The sequence below is a fragment of the Notolepis coatsorum genome, assembly GCF_963971535.1.
Source record: "Notolepis coatsorum genome assembly, chromosome: 8".
Lineage (NCBI taxonomy): Eukaryota > Metazoa > Chordata > Actinopteri > Aulopiformes > Paralepididae > Notolepis > Notolepis coatsorum.
The window spans coordinates 45,147,041-45,169,995 of NC_140172.1; the positions used below are offsets into that span (position 1 = coordinate 45,147,041).

The following is a 22,955-nucleotide window of genomic DNA, read 5'->3' on the forward strand; positions in this document are numbered from 1 at the left end:
TACCGGGGAGTCAAAGCGAGGGGTGATTCGGGAACGGCGTCCCCACACTAGACAAAAGAGAGAGAGTTTACCAGCCAGTAAATACAACGCGCAAATCAAAACAAGACAAGGGTTAGTTTACCAGCCAGTAAATACAATGCACGAATGAAACAAGACGAGGGTTAGACAACCAGCCAGTAATTTCAAATATGCAATTCAACAGGTATAGACAAAATAGTCAAATGGTACGACGCAAACCTACTGTTCCCATGGTAGAACGAACTTGCGTTGTCCTCACGGGAGGTCAGCGTTTATACTCCCCTCCGTCACTGGCAAGGAGACAGGAGCCTCTGATTGTAGATTGGTTACAGGTGTCGGCTGAGTGCGCGTCGGGACGGTGTGACCGCGCCACGCGACCTCCGGGGGAACTACCAGGCTGAAGCACCTGCTCAGATGCAGTCCTCACAACAAGTGGTTTTGATTTAAAAGTTTATGAATGCAACAGGGTGTCAACTGAGGTGTAAGCCCTGTTATATAATTTGAACAATGAAAAGACTAATGTAAAATCAACTAATTTTATAATATGTAAAGTAAAACAGACCAATAATCCACACAAAGATATCGGGGTATTATTATTGTTACAAAGGATCAGATTAACAATTATGTTGTTTCCATAACGTTTTATTAAAACAGAAGATGCTGTTAAAGTGCCAATTATAAATGGGCATATTCATAGATGGAAAAAAAGTTAAGTAAAAAAAAGAATTCTCAGTTTACAAACACACTTATTGTAACAAGGTTTTTTTCAAACATGAATTAATATGTCAGTAACAGGGTTTACCAAACAGGTGCTTAACGACTTCTAAAACAATAGTTTGAAAATCAAACCTGAAAATGGAAAAGTGTCACGTTTTCATATAATTACCCATATTCAAAACTCTATAACAACCCGCTGCAGAGAGTTAAGTCAAAACTCACCCTAACTAGTTATTGTACGTTTGCATAGTGTTTTCGAAGGGATCAACAGAAAGCTCAAAAAGTCAAACACAAGCCACTGAAATACAGTATCAAATTACCCTTTTCTCTCCAAAGTCTCATTTCAAATCCTATGGTGCCACCACTGGTCACCAATCAAATCAGCACCATGACCTGACAGGTTAACAGTGATGTGTTTTATTGGCAACCAGTGGTGGCAGCACAGAGCGTTTGTCAAGCTTTCCCAGAAAACCACAGAAGAAGACTGTACTGTGAATATATGGCCATTAGCAAATATTTTCTGTGTTTTTGTAAGGGCCAATGGGCTAATATCTAGCTAACATTTTGATGTTTCTCGATCTGCACTGTCCATATTTTTGTTCTCAATGTATCCTTTAGATTAGAAGTTAGGTTATTTGTAAGACTAAATAAACTGTTGCCAACGATGAAAAAATTACGTTTAAAATTGTTGAAGTCAGAGGTCCTGTGTAGGATTGTTAGTAACTGTCTAACTGCATATATATAACTGTTTCCACTAGAGGGCGCTCTAGGCGGAGCCACTCAGGAACACCACCAGGTGGCGAGTATAAATAGAGATGTCTCCTCCCATTCTTTCTCTTTCCCCCCCAGCCTCTCAGTGAGAGGAGAACTATAGAACTGATGCTCTGCCATGTGAATAAATAAACCACACCAAAAATAGAAACCATGCCTCTTGACCACATTATTGTCGCCCTATAGCCGGATTCTGTCAACAAAAATACTCATTCCCATTGTTAAACTTACTATTCCATCCATGTAAGTTTTAGACACACCCCCTCTCGATTGTTCAGATGTCAGAGGGGGCTTAATGCAGTCTGAGCTGTAATCCTGCATCCTATTGTTGTGTGTGTGTGTGTGTGTGTGTGTGTGTGTGTGTGTGTGTGTGTGCGTGTGTGTGTGTGTGTGTGTGTGTGTGTGTGTGTGTGTGTGTGTGTGTGTGTGTGTGTGTGTGTGTGTGTGTGTGTGTGTGTGTGTGTGTGTGTATGTGTGTGTGTGTGTGTGTGTGGTAGGTAATAGGAGTTTATGATGCATTACTAAATACTAATGTATACTGCAAGTGATTTTATTGATAACAGTATCACACGTTTTAGCCTAGGTAGATGCCTAGCTAAGGAGCTAGATATCTAAAAAGGTACCTTGCTTAGTTGATTCTATGCTAACTTGTGTTCTCAATTTGGAAATAAAGCAGAAATGTAAATATACTTCCATAAAGTAATTATTTTAGGATCATTTGCACAAAATATACCCATAATACTTTAATGTTCAGTATGGATTAAGAGTGCTAATAAAAGTTTAAAGTGGGGTTAGTAGTACACATAGAGTACACGTTTCCAGAGAGCAATTTATTAAGCTTTACCTTTTATTTTTTTGCAACATTGTTTTTGTTTTCTTGTTTACATTTTTCTTTTTGCCTTTTCTCCAATCCCCCAATTTTAGTTGTTATGCCAATTCCCTCCTGGTCGTTGTGCTACTTGTTGGTCTGTGTAAACTATCACATGTGGAGTCGCCAATTGCTTCTTTTCACCTGACATCAAGGAGTTTCACTGGGAGGGAATAACGCATGCAGAGGTTCACGTTATCTCCCCCAGATCCTCTCCCTGCTGAACAGGCACCCCCACCGACTATACCCAACTGGCTTCCCACCTGTGAACACTGCCAATTGTGTTAGGGATGACTGACCAAGCCAGATATACCGCTGCCTGGAATTGAACCCAGGTCTCTACGGTGGTAGGCGAGTGCTTAGACCTCTACACTACCCAGCCACCCGTGCAACAACATTTAAATGAGGACACACAGCGACACAGTAGCTGATTTGATTTTCCCCGTCTAGCATAAAAATAATCATAAGATAACAAGGTATGATTTGATGAAGCACAGTAAAGCAACACATTTTCTGCTTTCAATTCCCTCACAACATCTTCTCATTGGTCAGTTATATTTGGTACTTGGTGGTATCTGACCTCACGGTTCCTGCTTCGGTACATTATTACAGCACACACCATGGCAACTGCAGCCAGGAGACAACTTCCGTTGAACATGTTCAGGTTCGAACCACCTGCTACAGAGAAAAGGAGAAGGAAGGAGAGTGTTAATTCAGCATGATGGCTGCTTGGCTAACTAACAGTACATCTATAAAAAAGAAAAAAAAACTGACAAGGAAGAGAAATAAACCGAAAAGAATCATGACTGAAACACATTACGTTGTTGGTTCGAGCTCCTCCTTGTACGCAAAGGCCCCTTGGAAATGTAGTGTCTAGTGGTCTGTAAACCAGTCGCTCTCTTGTGTCTGGAGCGAGTGTTGCCATCCGTGCAACCCTGGGTGCAGCGGGTGCGGTTGCTCCCAGTCTCACACAAGATCACAGCACAGTTGATGAACACCTAGCCGGATCAGAGATCATCATTAGGCTCAGAGTCAAAGATGTGAATCACAGCTCCAGCCTGTGTGGGACACATTCAGACCACAGTACTGGCTAAAGCTCACCTCGTCATGCATGCCGATGAACTTGAAAGCTTCCATTCTAAAATGGAACGATGAAGGGGAGCTGCGATACGTCTGTAAAGTTGTATCTCTGTTGCATCTGGGAACCATAAGAATGAATCTCAGTGGCCCAGTCACATTCAATCAGTGCAAGCAAATCTGTGACACAGAAAGCTAAGGAAGATTGCAATGTTGTTGAAAAGAGCAAAAAAGCCTCCATCTCCAATTTAAGTTTTTCACTGAAAAAAAACATCTCAATGTATCCAAAGTTTAGAGGTTAGAGTAAGTTAGGTTATTTGTAAGATGAAACAATGACGTTTAAAATACTCATTCCCATTGTTAAACTTACTATTCCATCCATGTAAGTTTTAGACACACCCCCTCTTGATAGTAAAAACAATGTATACAGTTAAAAATAATTCAATAATTCAAATTGGGTTTCAAATTAATTCCTGAAAAGTGATCACTTTTGGAGATAGGAGCTACAATTTTGGTGTATATTATATACTGCACAGCTGAGAGTACTACACTGACTGTACTTGCACTGCTCAATACCCGAATCGGCTATTCTGCCCATTACATGTTTTCAGATGCAGTAAATTCATATCTCATTTGTTTGCAGTAGTATGACATTAGCCTTGTGGCCCTCACCCATCCTGGATGATGGTGTAGTAATTGGGGTCATCAGGTTGGTCTGTAGGGGTCGCCCTGCAGGAATCCACAAACAGCTGGGTGTTCGAGACTGAACTGGTAGAGGAAATGCCCATGTATATCTTCTCCTTCAGATCCACCTGAAATCATACAGTTTGGGATGTAAACTCACAAAATAGCCTCAGTTACTGCATTTTAACATTTCCTATTTGCCACTAGTTGTTTAGTAAAGAAGTTATCTAACTTTCTCTTGGCAAGGATCCCACTAAATGTAATGCAACATGACATGTTTGATACGATTTTTTTGCCTAGAGGGACCCCCATTTGAGATGATCTTTTATTATTTGATAGGAATTTAGGACAGAATTGTATATACTCGCGAGTCAGTCGAATAGTCAGTCTTTCTCTCAATGTGCTAATTTCTAGTGCATTAAATAATAGTGAAATTAAGGGCCATTTGGATCCTTTGTGTAAGGGTCCACCTGATCCCAGGACCCTTCCCCCTTGTCTGTCCTCAAGAGCCCCCACCTTTTCACCTACTCTCCCATGGATGTCCTCCACTCATGAACTATGCTCCTCACTCTGTACCCTTCCCTCTTGCCCACCCTGGTCTCATGAACAATACTCTGGTGCCATCCTGTGGCAGAGCGGTGGTGGTTCTAGAACTCTTGTCTCATGTCTTAGTTTCAGCCTGGCTCAATATCTTTTCTACCTTGTTAACCGCCTTAGTGTCCTTGCCTGTTATTCTGTTGTCTGCATTGTTTCACCTGCCTTAGTCTTGTGTTCCTCCTGTCTGTGTTTATAAGTGTGATCTAGTCTAGTGTTGTTCAATGTGGGTATTTGTATTTCGGCCTAGTCAGGTATTGTGTTAGGTCTACCTTCCACCCCAGCTGTCACTCGTTATTAATCAGCCTCTGTATATATGCCTGTGTGTCCCTTGTATTCGGGGTGGTGTCATTTAGTTTCCTGCCTTGCTCTTGGTGTTTGTTTCTCCCCGATGGTCTGTTCCTGAGTTCTTGGTTATCGTGACGCTCCCTATGTATTCCGTTCACTCGCCTGGTAACATTTGCACTATGTTCCTCTTCCAGCTTAGCTGTGTTTATGTTTTCGTTTGTTTTCTAGCTTTCTCAGTTTAGTGTTGCTATTGTTGTTTTTGCCTTCTTTATTCTAGTGTCTCTACTACGAGTAATTCTGCAGTGCCGTCTAGTGACGTGGTCTTTGTTTTTGTATTTTGTGGGAGACTTGCTCTCTCTTCTCTGTGCATTACCAGTTACTCGAATTAAAGGAGCAGTTCTCAATTTCTACAATCTACCTCTTCCTTGTCTTTGTTTGCGTTTGGGCCCTCTGCCAACACAATCCTTAACACTTTGGGAACTACTGGATTATACAATTTAGATGATTAGTTGTATATGTTTGTTTCTTAAAATTACACTTTAAACAAAAGGTTCCACTAAGCAAAAACCCTCATTATCCCTGATGTGATAATAAATACAAACCTCCAAAGGTGACCTGGAGGTGTCAATCATGTCCGTGAACGAACTGCTTCCAAAGAAATCAAACTGGTAGGAGAACTTTCCAAAGCCCCTCTCCCGGAACAAATAGGACATCTTTTTGGTTCGGAAATGCTGGGTTATGTTGGCCATTTTGGGGTAAGAGCATGAGACTTCAATCTCCACCTCGTGTCTCCTGGTGATCACCGAATCGGCTTTATCAAAAGAAACAATCTCATTTTTAAAGATCAAATTATCTCCATCGTCCTGAAAAACAAACAAAAGCTACATTTGTTAACAAGCTACATATGACATAGAACTGTAATCTATGGTTTTTTTGTCGCTCCTAAGGTGTTCAGTGTAATTCTTGGGAAACTGTGTCTGCTATGGATAAGTGACAGTAAAATGACCTAGCATTAGGTCACAACGAGTCTGAATTCAAGGAAAACATGTGATTTAACAGAGAGAGAAGAATCGATGTCACATGAGTTCGATGTGGTCAAAATCTGATTGTGCTCGCCGATAATGAGTGTTTCTACGATAATGAGTGCATCCTCCAGCCCTAACCTCTAGCACAGCCCCACAGGCGTTGAGCGCCAAAGTCGTGAAGATGTGAGTGGCGTTGGAGCTCATGTTGCAGGAGGGACTGTTGAGACGTAGATCATCGGCATCAAGACCATTAGTGGAGGCCTTCTCAATCACCACCGTCATGCTGTTCTTGTTGCACGTCACAGTCGCATTGCCAACCTTCACTGAGATGACACAAGAATTGGGGGACAATTAGTTGGGGTTTGTCTGGGTGCAGCAGTGGCCTAAAGGTTAGAGAAGTGAGCTTGTGATTGGAAAGGTTGTCGGTTCGATCACCGGAGTGGCCAGAAATCTGGAAGGGGGGAGTGAATGAGTAACGTTATGCTGAAACCCCAGTAGCTCCAGTGGAGCAGCTCAAGTTCAAGTTTCAAGTTCAAGTTTCTTTATTAGTTGACGTGCAAAAATACAGAATACCTTCACATGGAATGCTTTTTTCTGTTATGCTCCTATGAGGATCGTAGGACGCTTGGATCATACACATACAGCTCATTACAGTAATATTCCACAATTATTACATTTTAGATAGTAATAATGGTACAGAGCCTTGAGACAAACATATGCGTATAATAGACTGGCAGCCGTCATAGGCAGCGCCATGTACGGAAGGAGGGGGGAGTGGGTTGGGGTTGTTACAGGGCTGTAGGGGGAGGGGGGGGGGGGGGGAGTCGGTGATGAGACAGTCATTTAGGCTCCCCCCTCCAGCGCGCGTACTAGTCGGCTGCGTCACCATCGTGGGAGTGGCGCCGGGCGTACACACGGGAGGGGGGATTGGGTATGGAGTGGGGGTGGGGGAAGCCGCTTGCCACTCTTATCTCCCAGAGGGCCTTCGACTCCAGCAGCTCCCTGTTTCGACCTTGGTCCAGGAATTTGTTAAGTCTGACTGACTGGCACATTTATCCCAGCCACGTCACTTTAAATTTGATTTGAATAGAGTGAAATATAACTCTGTTGATTTGAGTGGAGTGAGTTTTAACAACTCCGTCCAAATGACTGAATGCATTATTAGTCCAAGTGTCCAAGTGTCTTAATCAGTTCATTTTGGTAGGTCCTGTGTGCGGTAAACAGATCCAAAATCGTCTTATTGCAGTCCAAAAGCTTCGATAATCCAAAAATGACCACGTCTTCAAGTTGGTAGCCCGATTATGATGTCCCAATAGGCAGAGAGGGTTAGCCTTATTCTGCTTCTTGAAGAAAATATGCAATCCACTGATTAGATCCATTTAGAGTTGATTTGAGTATAGTCCGGCAACCGGCACGAAGCAGAGCATAGCACAGCGTCGGGCTCCATCGAGCAGTAGAGGCGGCGGTAGGAATGGCCTTGAGGAGCCTGGGGAGAGGAGAGAAATGCGACTGTCTCTGGGAAGGGCTGGGAAGGAACAGGTTGTAGTGGGCAGTTAGGTGTGTGTTTGTTTGTGTGTTTGTGTGTGTGTAACCCTCCCTCCCCCTGCAACTACTCCCCTTGGCCATTGCTGAATGTGTTCTTAATCAACGTGCTTGGTTAAATAAGGGTTATGTCTGGGGTGAATTAAGATTTTGGTCACATTTCATATTACAGTACACAAATTAAAGGGTATTTTGTCATTTGTGTACAGTCATATGAAGTGCTACCAAGATTTTGATTTCTTGTTGTTCTTAGTCATCTACTCACAATAGGTTTGGTGGACAGGGTTCATGAAGTTGGCAGCCTTGTGGTTTAACACTTTGGCTGCCTAAGGTTAAATTCATGATATACCATAGATTGCCAGCGCTATTTGTCTATGGAGAAAGTCCCCTTCTTTGCAGGGCTATAACTTTTTAAATTCTATTGCTACATTGCCATTATTAGGGCCCATTCAAAGTCCTATATGTATTGTTCATTGTGTAGCAACGTTAAACTTTTTCATTCACATATTCATAGTAAAGTATGGTCTAATGTATAAGTATGTTTTCATCTCTTTCTGCAGCTTTCTCCAGAACGTGATATATATCCCCAAATGCATTATATTGATGATGAAATACAGTTTGATGGCAATCAGCGCGATATAAAAAATTCCAACTAGACGTACTTCTAGAAGTTACTACACGTCATCTGATGTTGACCGGATGGGCGAGGGGGCGTTTATAATTCCGTGGGCAGCGTTATACCAATCATCTAATGTGGGTCAAATGTTGATAATAGCAGTTAGTATCGAAGACGGTAACATTACACGCTGAAACTCACCCCAGTCTCCACGCGCCGTTGGGCGATCATCGTAGAGTAGAAATCTTATCATTATGGGATATATTTTTACCCGGTCCATCTCCAGCTTGTATAATGGTATATACGTCCAAATCATGTTGTTTATCGAGTTATTGCCAATCGATCACCGTGTAGCGTGACGAGCCAGAGTCCCATGACCTATAGCGAGCGCCCGGAAGTACTACGGACGTCTAGGACAACCTCTATGCAACATCCTGTTTGGCGATTGCGCCGATCAGCCACCAGATGGCGCTCCTGAACCGCCAGAGAGCTCAGTGGGTCCTGCTGGTGGATCTCAGGCCAGCGGAGGGGACATATGAATCCGATCGCAGATTTTTGAAATATTGATATAAGGACGACGTAACACGTCCTCCGGCAACATTAGCATGGCCAGCAAAGACGTCTAAAGACGGTTCCCGGCAGTCAAAGTGTTAACATACATTTCCCCATTGCAATGCACTAACCCTCTTCTTTATTGACAATGTAAAAATATATTACATATTTATAAATAACTAATAGAAGCAGCGATGACCAGGAGGCATTGTATTGTTGGAAAATGTCAAAAGGATAAACACAAGGAAGTGGGCGGCTATGTGGCGTAGTGGGCAAGGCGCTCGCCATGAAATGCTGGAGACGCTGGGCTCGTCAGTTCGAGCCCAGCGCTCCACATTTGCTTTCAGTTTAGCTGGTCGTCCGTACTAATACACATTGGCTGTATTAGGGGGTGGGAAACTGATGGGTGGGGATCGGGAGTTGTGGACAGCGACTCCTACAGGTCGGTTGGTGCGCCTGCGCAGTAGAATCAGGAAGTGTCGGGGGCAGCGTGAGCCTCCCACGCGTTACTCCTCGCCACTGAGAGATCGAGCTGCGCAGGTGAAAAGATGCGACTGCTGTTACCTCAAGTACCGGAGGGGACTTGTGCTATGTATGACTTAGTCCACATTGCAGCCGGCTTGTGGGAGGCAAGAAACAGCGTCCGTGACAGGGGAGGGTTGAATTGGATGATACGAAATTGGGATGGGAGAAAATATAGAAAATGGGAGAAAAAGTGGATAAAAAAAAAAAAAAGGATAAACACAAGGAAGTCCTATAGCTTATTCCCATTGTAGTCCATTATCATTGGGAAATAGGTGGGAACACTTTTTGTTTGTTTCTCAAATAAAATCACATTGTCTAGACTCTAGGGTAATGCTAAGTATGAAATGTACCTTACAAATTAGTGTCAGGGGAGAAATGTTTCTTTGTCAACATTTTCCATCATCAGAATGTATCTTGCTAGCTCAAAGGGGAGACAGGGATTTAAAAAAAGGCAAAACATGGAAAGAGAATTCTGGATATTATGTACAATGAATACAGTGTATAGACTTCACCAACCGTTGGTTGTAGGTTGTTCCAGGGTTGTACGTTGATCTGGAGTTGTACGTTGGTCTGGAATTGTACGTTGGTCCGGGGTTGTGTGTTGGTCTGGGGTTGTATGTTTGTCTGGGGATGTCTGTTGGTCTGGAGTTGTACGTTGGTCTGGGGTTGTGTGTTGGTCTTGGGTTGTATGTTGGTCTGGGGTGGTACGTTGGTCTGGGGTTGTATGTTTGTCTGGGGTTGTGCGTTGGTCTGGGGTGGTTGGTTGGTCTGGGGTTGTAAGATTGTCTGTGGATGTCCGTTGGTCTGGAGTTGTACGTTGGTCTGGGGTTGTGTGTTGGTCTGGGGTGGTACGTTGGTCTGGGGTTGTGTGTTGGTCTGGGGTGGTACGTTGGTCTGAGGTTGTATGTTTGTCTGGGGTTGTGCGTTGGTCTGGGGTGGTCGGTTGGTCTGGGGTTGTAAGATTGTCTGGGGATGTACGTTGGTCTGGAGTTGTACGTTGGTCTGGGGTTGTGTGTTGGTCTTGGGTTGTATGTTGGTCTGGGGTGGTACGTTGGTCTGGGGTTGTATGTTTGTCTGGGGTTGTGCGTTGGTCTGGGGTGGTTGGTTGGTCTGGGGTTGTAAGATTGTCTGTGGATGTCCGTTGGTCTGGAGTTGTACGTTGGTCTGGGGTTGTGTGTTGGTCTGGGGTGGTACGTTGGTCTGGGGTTGTGTGTTGGTCTGGGGTGGTACGTTGGTCTGAGGTTGTATGTTTGTCTGGGGTTGTGCGTTGGTCTGGGGTGGTCGGTTGGTCTGGGGTTGTAAGATTGTCTGGGGATGTACGTTGGTCTGGAGTTGTACGTTGGTCTGGGGTTGTGTGTTGGTCTGGGGTTGTGTGTTGGTCTGGGGTTGTGTGTTGGTCTGGGGTGGTACGTTGGTCTGGGGTTGTATGTTTGTCTGGGGTTGTGCGTTGGTCTGGGGTGGTCGGTTGGTCTGGGGTTGTAAGATTGTCTGGGGATGTCCGTTGGTCTGGAGTTGTACGTTGGTCTGGGGTTGTATGTTTGTCTGGGGTTGTGTGTTGGTCTGGGGTTGTATGTTTGTCTGGGGTTGTCCGTTGGTCTGGGGTTGTGACCCGGATGAATGTAGTTGAAACGTTGATCATGACACATCGCAAATGAGACTGGTAGACATTAGCACTAAAATGAGAAGAGAATAAGAAATAACATTTTGAATTGCATGGTGAATTAGCTATTTATGAACACATACATGTAACTGATATACAGCAGCATAACGTGGGCCCATGTTTTTTTTTCCAGTTGCAATGTTTGCAACAGAACAGTAAAATAATTCCATCTGAAAAGGTCTATATATACACAGTATATTCCTCTTCAAGTAATGCCAAAATCGATATATTAATGCAAATACAATGTCTGAATTTAAATTGGCTTAAGAGAGATCGAGGCCATACCCATTGTTCCCCTGAGCCGCAAAGCAGAGGGGATGGCTCTCTCCTGCCTCATCCTCTCTAGGGGTCCACAGTATGGAGAACTCTCCAGGACCAGTCATGTTCTTTTTCACTCCACCTGGCCCACTCATCACCAGCTCCGATATACTAGAAAAGGAGGGCATCAAATTATATAGAACCATGTGTCATATAGATGTGCCAGTGGTTGCCACTCACATACTGTATCCAGATTTTAAAAAGATATAATTGAAAAAACAATGGACATCACCTTTTCCAATAATATATAACGTCATATTAAGCATCCCACTGTCAAACCAAGCTTGTTCATTCTTCATAATGTTGAGTCAGACGTGTTTTCTAGTATTGCTGCCAACACCCCTGATTTAGTTAGTTGTCCATGAGTATCTCAGAGAAGTGTTTATTGTAGATAGAGGTAGGCTGTACTTGCTGTACCAACCTAATGAAATATCAACACCTAGAGCAGACCACTTCACTGCTAGGCTACAGGTACAGGGTCCTGGATTGGTAGTTGATAGTCTTACGTCAGCAATTCTATAGACAGGCATCCAGCGGCTGGCTACTGCGAGACTAGGTAGGATAGCCTGGGTCATGTACATAGGCTAGTTGTGAAGGACCTTCAAAAAGGCTGGTCTGATCTGAATGGTATTGTTCATCTGTATTATTGGAAGTTGTGCACAGTGAAAGAAAGCTTGGTTTTTTGTCCTTCAGATGTGTGTTATATAATCCATTAACAAATAGAGATGTTCCGATACCATTTTTTCCTTCCCGATCCGATTCCGATACCTAAGCTTTGGGTATCGGCCGATACCGATACTGATCCGATACCAGTGCATACATTAAAATAAAAAAATAAAAAATATATTATATAAATTATAAAACCTCTTTTTTTTTATACAGCTACCGTTTTATATATACTGTTTTTTTAGTAATAACTATAAAGTAATGGTATTTATTCAACAGGTGATTGTATAGATTAGTATTAGTATCAGTAATTGAAAACTATCTCAATGAGTTCACCCACGGAAAGGTTGTTGCCACATTAGTTCCATACGGACATTATTCGTTGCTGCACTTGCTTCCACAAGAAGGCTCCGTTGGCTCTGTTGTTGTGATTTTTGCACAATAAATATTCAACATTCTCTTTTGAGACTCCGCCTCAGACTCTTATCATTTGGCACTAAAAGCTAAACATTGTCACCGATATGCTGTCCGCAACATGTCATTAATTGTGTACGCGAGGTGGTCGATCAGTGATGGCGCTAACATGAGCTAGGTTAGCTAGCATGAGCTACCGGTAGATGGAAAGACTAACGTTACTGGTGAAAATGTGATTTTACTTGGAATACTCCTTTGCCAACTTGCTCTACTTTGCTTGCAGGTCTGCAGCCATTATTGCTGGATTATGAATAGCCCCAACTTTAGCCAAGGTAATGTTAAAGCTAGCTTTCGGTTAGCTGTTCAATGCTAATAACACCAGCCACCAAGCGAACCCAAAGAGCTCCCCGTCAACAGCGCTCTGTCGGGACGATGGCATTTTAAGAAAGTATCTGTTCTGCTGTTAAAATGACAAATGAAATGGCATTGACACTTTAATTCATGGTCGATTAAGCACAAGTTTGTTTTATAATGCTCACTAAGCGAGTAGGGTATATCTGCAGAGCCACAGAGCCCAACGTCCGCAGTGTTGTTGATAAATTATGTCATATGGTATCGGAGCGCACCATTAGAGGGTACTCGCCGATACCGATACCAGCATTTTAGGCAGTATCGGCGGCTTTTCCGATACTGGTATCGGTATCGGAACAACTCTATTAACAAATAGATAGATAGAGAGAGAGAGAGAAGTTCTGTATATATTTTTTTAAATTATTTCCTAGACATAATAGCTAATTCTAAAGGAAATCCAAAAGTTATACGGCATCAAATGAAGAACTTAATAGGACAAAATAGTGCTAGAAAACATATCAAATTAAGGATTAACAGTACAGTACATAAGCCTGTGTTACCGCTTCCACACCTCATGGGGTCGGCGTCGTTAAACCCTGACGCTGCCCGCGAGGCGTCCCGAGGGGTCGGGATTCCAAACCCCGACCCCGTGGGCGAAGCCATAGCAGCGGGGCGCGAAGGAGGTCCCAGTCCCAGGCCACTCAAGGCAGGCTTACCGCAGAGTCCAGGGGCCAGGACCTGACAAAAGGGACCTGGTGAGGTCAACGAGGCCGCTGCGTCGAGACCTCTCCAGGCGTTTACTCGTGACACCACCCTCTACACCGCCAGCGTATCGGACAGGGCCTACAACAGGTGAAGGCCCTTCTCCGCCTGGCACGCATCGAGGACCCCCCGAGGAAGAGGCTCTGAAAGAACTCCCAGAAGAGGAGGATCCATTGAGGGGGGGGGGGGGGGGCTCCGAAGAACTTCCTGAGGAGGCTCTGAAAAACTCCCTGAGGAGGAGGCTCCGAAGTTCTCTGAGGAGGCTCTCTCCCATAATCCTGTGTGGTCAGATGGCATACCGGGGAGACAAACACTCCAAAAAAGGAGGTTGATCCCTTAACCCAGGCCGACAAGTAACAAGAGAAAAGCTCAACCTGCTCCCGGAAGACTGTGAACTACACAGGAGCGCCTACAGGGGCTGACTGTAAACAACAGTACCCCGACGGCCCACCCGCCAGGAGGGGGGGTGTTCGGCATGCCGTGCACAATGTCACAATCTTGTGGGGTCACGAACCTCGCGGGATCGGTGTCACGGACCCCGACTCTGCCAGTAAACTGACCTCACCACAAACCCTGACCCGCCAGTCTATTAATCCCGCGGGGTCGGGTTCAGAGAAAGAGTTCGACACAATTGGCAGATGTCATAAAATATGCGGGGGCATCCTCTCGAGAAGCCGGAGCTGGAACCGGGCTCCGTCAGAGAGTTGACTCCGCTATCGGCATACCGGGGAGACAACCATCCCAACAGAAAAGGTTGCTCCCTTAACCCATAAAAAAACGGGAAACACAACTGCGCGTATATACAGGCTATATAATGCAGTTAGGGCGTTTCAGGCTTAAAAAAGTGTTAACCCAGTTCGACAGGTAACAAGGGCAAGGCCGGACCTGTGCCTGGAGGACCAGGAACTACACAGGAGCGCTTATAGGGGCTGACTGATAATAAACAGCACCCCGATGCCCCCCCCCCCCCTGCTGAGCAGCAAGGGAGGGGTGAAATGAATGAGAGAAAGAAAACTTTATCTAACAGTTTGCAGAGAAGATACATTACAGTACGGCTCAACACATACAACTGTTAAGGGGATGCAGATCAGATGAAGACGTTTGTCTTGTTTACATCGGGGTCTCCCATTTTCAACTCGTAGTGGCATTTTATGACACACAACATTCATGACATCAGCCCCTGTGGCGTCCGGCCCGCCCTGGCCTTTTTCCCCCCGAAAAAGCTCAGGGCCCCTCGGGTTAACAGAACATATCTGTGACGCGGCGGGCACCAGGTTGAACTGATCCGGTCCGGCCAGGATGAGTCCCGTGCCCTTTCACGCTGCCGCACCTCTCCAAAGGAGAGAGGGATAGGTACACATTTCGATCAAAAAACACACAGGAGGCGCCACCAAGACGGTCTGCATATGCGAACGCACAGCTCCCGGTGGTCCACTTAACGGGCGTGAAACCCCCCTGTTGATGCTTGATCTACCCCGTCATTTCCCCCTGGAAATATACGCGAGCCCTCGAGCTAGCCTAGTGAGCTGGTGCTCGGTAGAGAAAAAAAACCTTCCCGGCCGACCGCATAAGAAACGCCGTTTATGCCGTTGGACAGACCAGGGCGCGCTGGCCCCGAAGGCTGTTTCAAATAAACACCTGAGAACACGCCTGGGCCAGCGCTGATACCGGTCCCGTAAGACCAAGCGCTGATATCGAACAGCGTGTAGGCTCATAAAAACGGAATTCTGACAAGAAAGAGCCCCCACAACGTTTCTCCCCCCTGTGGGAGAATGGGGTTTATATACTTTTATATATACATTATTTTATCCCACTTTATGCTTTGATCTTGCGACTTGTTTTATTTCTTACTGATGTAAAGCACTTTGAACTGCAATCCCCTGTATGAAAGGTGCTATACAAATAAAGTTATTATTATTATTATTGTTTGATCGCCATCTGGTACATATTTTGAAATTTATTTGAAGGATAAACCCCTTGAGATATGCTATCTCGTTTTCGAGGGGGTCCTTAACATAGGATACAAAACATACAATACAATACATAACAAAACAAAAAACAAGACAACAAATGCACTTATACACTGACAGACGCTCTCCCAAGCTCACTCCCACAATCCACACTGATACCTCCCAAGAGGATCACCAATATATATATATATGTTCCCTTATAAAACACAAACAAAATTATAATTTGATCTTAAAACGACATTTAAGCCCTAACACAGTAAATCAATAACAGGTGCAAGTAGTCTGTAGATGAGTGAACAAAGATATCTTGAATAACCGGTAAGAAGTAAGAGATCTAAGTGAACTAGGCAGTTTGTTCCAATCAGCTGGTGCTTTATATTTAAAGGCAAGTCGACCGATAGCTTTGATGGTTCGAGGTATACTAAAGAAAGGAAGATCCGTGTGTCTTAAATTATAAGTTGAACTATATGGTGTTAAGAACTGCTTTAGATAGGGGGGATAATTAAAGTAAATACATTTGTAAACAAAAAGCAACCAATGAAAATGTCTTCTGAATTGGGGAGAAAGCCAGTTTAACAACTCAAACATAAGACAGTGATGGGTTCTATAAGGACACCTCAATATAAATCTGCAAACACTATTATAAGTAACATTTAAAGGACGGGGATTTGTTAGTGTGGTGTTTTGATAGACTATGTCTGCATAATCCATTATTGGAAGTACCAGCTGTATAATGATTATTTTCCTAACCTGAAGAGAAAAACAGTTAATAGAACGATACAATATTCTCAGGCTACAATTTGTTTTCTTCATCACAGCATCAATATGTGACTTGAAGGTGAGTTGAGAATCAAGCCAAAGACCCAGATACTTATATTCATCGACATTTTCAAGAGGAGCATCATCTAAAAACTTAATCGACAACTGATTTGATATTTGCACCAGATTTGATCTAGTACCAAACAGCATACTATAGGACTTCTTCTTATTTAATAAAAGTTTGTTAATAGATAACCATTTCTGGACAGCATCAAAATGAGTCTGTAAAGAGTACTGAATTTGTTGAATATCAGACTTAGAAGAATAAATCACTGTATCGTCAGCATACAATTGAGTAAGACAGTCAGATGGTATCAGGGTGAGATCATTAACAAATATAGAAAATAATAATTTGATCTCCATACCATCTGAACCACAGCTAGTACCCAATCTTAATTCATCAATGACCTTCTGAACATCAAGCGGACGGATACTTCTAAAGGAAAAAGAGCTGTTGCATCTGGTGTTATTAAGAGGCACATCGGAATATGAGGAGTCATTAAATTTGAGTCTGCAGACAGAATTAAAGTGCTGATTAAAGGCAAGTGCAATTGAGGAGGGATCATTGACAACTTCATTATTAATTCTAATATGAGTGGGATTTATAGATGACTTCTTAGTAATGCTGTTGATTCTCTTCCAAAACTGTTTTGGATTGCTAAATTCATTGCTTAAACAATCTTTGAAATAGTTGGATTTAGCATTTCTTGTTTTAGTTGTACATAAGTTCCGTATTTGTTTATATGCAATGAAGTCGGCAGAATCCTTTGTCAGACGATGCTTTTCCCAAGCCTTATCTCTTTGTTTATACAGATTTATAAGTTCACTATTAATCCAGGGCAAGTGTCTACCCTTTACTTTGAGCATCTTCCAGGGAGCATGATGGTCAATAACATTAGTAAGCTCAGTGTAGAAGAAATTCCATGCATCTTCAACAAATGGAATCAATTTAAACCTGTCCCAATTTATAGATGTTATATCTTGAATAAAGTGCTCAATATTCAAATTCCTACATTGTCTTATCCTGATAAATTTTGGTGGTAGACGTGGTAACTTTATCTTCCAAATGCAGAAGATGATAGAATGGTCGCTGAAACTATCAGGTAACACACCAGAGTTTGAAATTCTGTCCGGGTGGCGTGTTGCTTTTTAACAGCGGAGGAGTGCAAGAATGTGACAATTTGACCATGTGACCGCGGCAGCGCGAGAGAGCGGCAATGCGGAAATAGGCTGTCTATTGCCATTCTCTAAGACAAACGCTAACCTTAACCAGCTCCTTAACAGCGCCTAAACTTAACCGTTCTAACCTTAACCAACTCCGAAACAATGCCTAACCTTAACCTTAACCTTAACCATGCCTAACCTTAACCTTAACCATAGAAAGAATATTGCCATTCTCTAAGACAAACTCTAACCTTAACCAGCTCCTTAACAGCGCCTAAACTTAACCGTTCTAACCTTAACCAACTCCGAAACAATGCCTAACCTTAACCTTAACCTTAACCATGCCTAACCTTAACCATAGAAAGAATATTGCCATTTTCTAAGACAAACTCTAACCTTAACCAGCTCCTTAACAGCGCCTAAACTTAACCGTTCTAACCATAACCAACTCCGAAACAATGCCTAACCTTAACCTTAACCTTAACCTTAACCATGCCTAACCTTAACCGGCGAAAGAATACACGTTAAAAAAAAAATTTGATGGGATTCGAACTTGTCAACAACGGACCGCAGGACCGCAGGACCGCTGCGCTGCCAGGTGAGCTGAGCTTCGAATGAAAATCATGGCGGATTAGGGCGGTTACATAATGCCGCAAGCTCTGCGGTTGCCGCGCCTGCCGCGGGGCGTGTCGCAGCCAATCAGGGAAAACGCGGAAGCAACGGCAGCACTGCTTCGCTGTTAATAAGCAATAGGCGTCCGGGTGTGAGACGAGAATCCAATCTAGCAGGGACTTGGATCTAGTATCAACTCTAGTAGGCTCACTAATGAGTTGAGTTAAATTGACACTGCCAAATAGGTTTCGAGCATTACTAGATGATCGATCTAGCCAGTTGATGTTAAAGTCACCCAAGATAATAATTTCATTTAGACGATCTATCTATCTATGGATAATATATCATTTGTAGATTCAGAGGGAGAATCAGGAGGTCTATAAATATTTTCTATGGTCAACTGCTTATTTTCATGAAAATAAATTTTAATAAAAAGACACTCAAAGTTTATAGGGTTTACCCTTGGCCTGAGGAGCTCAGATGTCAGATTTGATTTGACATATGTAGCCACTCCTCCACCTCTAGTACCCCTATCAGCTCTGTACAGAACATAGTTGTCAAGTTCAACTTCATTGTCAGAGATTGCACTATGCAACCATGTCTCAGACACAGTAATTACACTGGGATTATTGTAGACAAGCCAAGCTCTAAGTAGATCGATTTTGGGGTACAGACTCCTTATATTCAGGTGAATAACATTTAAACCTTTAGAAGTATTCATCATACCAGAGTTGTATTAAAAGAAGAAAAAAAAGAAACAAAAACAACGGGATATATAATCTTGTGCAAGGAGGAACAATGGATAATGAGCAGGGAGCAGGAGAGCGACATACATTCAAGTACACACACACAACATAACATAAATACATAACACAAAACTAAATCCCAGCATGTCCCAGCAGTACCTGGCATGTCTATGGGAATTCACTATAAACTCAAAGCTCTGTCTGTATTCTTAGAGAAAGAAAAAGAAAAGAAAGTTTGTAGCCTGAAATTTACAGGCGGCATCAAAGACTTTAAATCTTTCATTCTGATAAATCTCTACTATGAATTAGTCATGGTATTAACGTGACGTACGCACGTAGGCGCTACCGGAAGTGACGCATTTACGCTACGGCATTCAGAATGTAAACACAACAACATGTAACATTAATGAAGCCAGAAAGAAAAAGAAAAAGAAAAGAAAATTTGTAGCCTGATATTTACAGGCAGCATCAAAGACTTTAAATCTTTCATTCTGATAAATCTCTACTATGAATTAGTCACGGTATTAACGTGACGTAAGCACGTAGGCGCTACCGGAAGTGACGCATTTACGCTACGACATTCAGAATGTAAACACAACAGCATGTACCATTAATGAAGCCATGTAGTAGGCTCACGCTAACATTGAGCACATATTTCCAAATCATAAACATGGCACAAATAGAACAAAACTCATAATGCAGAGACATCACTTCATATGAAGGAACAAAGGAGAATTAAGAAGAAGAGATTCATTAATACGCCTGCTCGGACCATAAGAAGAGTTACCGAGCACTATCTCAGTCATAAACATCATCATTCGTACCGCATATCTTCTGGAGAGTTCGGTAAAGATATCAAGGCATTTTCAGCAAGCTTGGGACAGTTAAATCTTTCTTCTTTGCCATCAATGGTGACACACAATGTACATGGATAGCGAACAAAGTACTTGATCCAGGGGCGGACCTTCCTACAGGCGATATAGGCGGTCGCCTAGAGCGCCACCCAGAGGGGGGCGCCCAAAAAAAAAAAAAAAAAATCATTAAAAAAAAAAAAAAAAAAAATTCTCTGTGCAGTTTTGGCGCCCCCCTCTATATCTGCAACCATTATTTTTACATAAAAAAAATTCTAACATCAGGGAAAATGAGCCAAAAATCTAAAATGGTCGGTCGGTCTGAGCCTCAGCTTTAGGTGTTCACAGTCAGAACATGCTAGAGCGCTGTGCATTGATGGGTATCGGTCAAGTGTTTATAGAATTGAGCGTTGAGGAAAGAAAGACTAACGTTAGAGAACTATGAAGAGGCAAAAGCCATAAAAAAAAAAATTACAAAAAAAAAAAAGTGGTGAATCTCGCCTAGGGCGCCAAATGTGCTAGGTCTGCCCCTGACTTGATCTTACATTCGCGGAGCTTGCGTTTGATGGTGGCGAAGCTCTTGTGACGCCTCGCCAAGTCTGCGCTGAGGTCTGGGTTGAAGTAGACACGAGACCCGTTGAGTTCCACTTTCTTACTCTCTCTGGCAAGTCGAAGGATTTTCACCTTGTCCTGGAAGTAGAGCAACTTTATGATGATGGGCCTAGGCGTGCCACGCTCGTTCTGACGATTTGTCGGTGAGCGATGGGCTCTTTCGATGATTGGAGCGGTGGGGAAGTTATCCGGACCCAGGAGCGATGGAATTATTTTGGACATGAACCCAATCACATCGGTGCCTTCAGCAGACTCGGGGATTCCGACGACACGAAGATTCAGTTGACGACTCCGATTCTCCAGGTCATCAGTCTTCTCACGTAGGTAAGCATTGTGTTCCTCTAGAACTTTCACCCGAACAAGTAGATTATCGACATTACTCTTGTTCTTGCCAACTCTCTCCTCAATTAACTCGACTTGACCTCCCAACATCTCCAGGGAGTTCTGAATATTAGTCAAGCCAGCCTGAACTGTATCCACTTTTGAGTCAATGTGTCTCAGCGTTTGAAGCGTTTCAGTCTTGCTCTTCTCGATGGCGTCCATCAAACTTTGCAGTGTAATAGTTGTCATTTTCACGAACAAACGAGGGAAAAAAAACCACCGCAATGAAACTGAAATTGTGGTTAAACTGCTCAAACTAATTAAAGTGGATCAAATTAGTAGTATTATCGGCTACAAACTGCGACAAACAGACGAGCAATTGAGACACGACCTCTCACACTGCGGCCATCTTGAAAGGAAAGACCTGCCAGCAATATGTGATCCGATGTCCATTTGGTCCACGACATAACCCACCACAACATATGGATCGGGGATATTTGACGCGCTTCGAAGCAACCGAGAGAACCGCTCCACTCGTCCGACAAACAAAAGTGAGCCCGGAGATATTTGCCCATTACACAGGCCAAGATACAAGGTTACAAAGGGTGCTCGATACCGCCGTCTAGCTGGATGCGGCCGGTATTGCACTTTGGCGATCTCAGACTCATTCCCTATGGGAACACCAATGTCCCTGGATGAATAATGAATAAAAATATCAAAAAAAGATTAAAAACGATCAAATAACGTATATACGTGGTTGCCGTTCAACGATTGTCGGCCAAACACGTATATAAACGTTGTTGGCAGGGATGGAGTTAATGTACGTTGTCTCTCTCTAACAAATAAATGTAAACTGAAACTGAACTGAAACTGTAGATAGATTGAGCAAGCCATCCATCCATCCATCCATCCATATTTCTTACTTGGAGAATATGGCGTGAGCTTTGATTTTGATCTCCAGAGTCTGGTGCACTCTTGCATTGAGGAACGTGCCATGATCTGGAGTGGGGGGGAGCAGCTCTGGCAGGTAATCCCCATCTAGGCAGGAGTCAATGTCGTAATCCACTGCAGATAAACCAACCAATCAGGAGAGGGAGAAAGGACCAAAAAAAAGTATTTTATTATTGTATGTACATTATTCTTTGACCATGCAGTATAACTATAATTAACACAAATATGTATTTAAATTATATAATTAACTCATTGACCGCCGGGAATTAGACGGAGCCCCGCTCTAGCACTGCCACACTTTAAAAGATAGGAGTGCATCACCTTGTTTGTAGAGCTATAAAGATATTCTATATTATAGCTATGGATACAATACTATGGCACATTTGACATCACATATCTATCGTTCAATATGTGAAAAAGAATGAATTTTTCCATCCATACGTTCCCGTGTTATACTGTGGTGAATATAAGTATGGTTTTAGAGCGGTCTAGGGCAGCATTTCCCAAACTTTGGGTCGCGACCCAATTCTTTTTTTATAAAAAAGCTGTAGACTGTTGATTCAGTTTGGCACCACATACTTATGTGAATCTGGGTTTTCTACTCTAGCATACCTGAAAAACAAATACAGAAACAGAATAAATGCTCAGCATGACCTCAGAATAGCACTTTAAAAAAAAACAAGCCCAGAATAGATCTCCTGGTTGAAAACTTCAACCAGCCACATACCTCTCATTAGATTTCATTGTGCCATAGATGAAATATTATACCCCTTCTAGCATGATGTCAGGTCAGTAGAATTTTTAAATAAGTCAGTACAAATTAACCAGAATGTTGCTCAATGTTGGGGTTTAAGGTTGAGGGACTGAGGGAGGGGGTAAGAAATGGAGAGTTGAAAAGGGGGTGAGAAATAGAAAGGAGAGTAGAACATGTTTGTTCATTTAAAAGTGTTACAAAATTGTATGTACATATGTTATGAGGTGGTGAGCAACTTAACATTACACTCTGATTATTGCTGTGATGTACTTCTATAATTAAATAAATACATTTCATATACATTTGAAATTCATGGTTTGTTGTGTTCTTTATCAGTAGTTTATAAATGTATGTTGTGGCAATTCATGATGTATTTTTGTAAGTTTGGGTCCCGGGGAAACACCAACTTTCTCTTTTGGGTCTCGAGCTGAAAAAGTTTGGGAACCCCTGGTCTAGGGTAATTCATGAAATGCTGAGTTAACCTGTTAAGCCTTAAGGTCCCCCTGCTTTTCTTTATCATAAATCGATCAATAGAGACCATATTAGATCCCCAATTATCATATCATGGGGTAGCATTGGAAAGCCACACTCATTGACTACAACTCTGTGCAAAGATTTTCGAGATCGCCAAATGATTGACAGAGCTAGAGCCCCGGGAGTCGGGGGTGGTAATGTGTACTTTTGCGTACTTTGGGGCACGCCTCACA

General features: G+C 43.0%; 2 protein-coding genes across 2 annotated transcripts in view; both read right to left on the bottom strand.

The window, feature by feature from the left end:
• Nucleotides 1-694: 694 nt before the first annotated feature.
• LOC311232976 (ZP domain-containing protein-like) lies at nucleotides 695-10,606 on the bottom strand. The gene is made up of 7 exons (XM_084319822.1): nucleotides 9,794-10,606; nucleotides 6,181-6,365; nucleotides 5,620-5,880; nucleotides 4,124-4,263; nucleotides 3,476-3,572; nucleotides 3,195-3,372; nucleotides 695-3,052 (listed from the first exon to the last, which is right to left on the bottom strand). Exons 2-7 carry the CDS (start codon nucleotides 6,322-6,324, stop codon nucleotides 2,916-2,918), a joined length of 957 nt encoding a protein of 318 aa, XP_084175948.1. The 5' UTR covers nucleotides 6,325-6,365; nucleotides 9,794-10,606; the 3' UTR covers nucleotides 695-2,915.
• The window catches only part of LOC311233436 (uncharacterized protein), a gene marked incomplete at both ends in the record, with an annotated part of 36,444 nt that continues 19,962 nt past the window's right edge, over nucleotides 6,474-22,955 (bottom strand). The window contains 4 exons of the mRNA XM_084320404.1: nucleotides 6,474-6,493; nucleotides 10,598-10,950; nucleotides 11,223-11,366; nucleotides 21,467-21,608. Coding sequence (XP_084176530.1) covers nucleotides 6,474-6,493; nucleotides 10,598-10,950; nucleotides 11,223-11,366; nucleotides 21,467-21,608 — 659 coding nt within the window. The remainder of the gene's footprint in view (nucleotides 6,494-10,597; nucleotides 10,951-11,222; nucleotides 11,367-21,466; nucleotides 21,609-22,955) is intronic.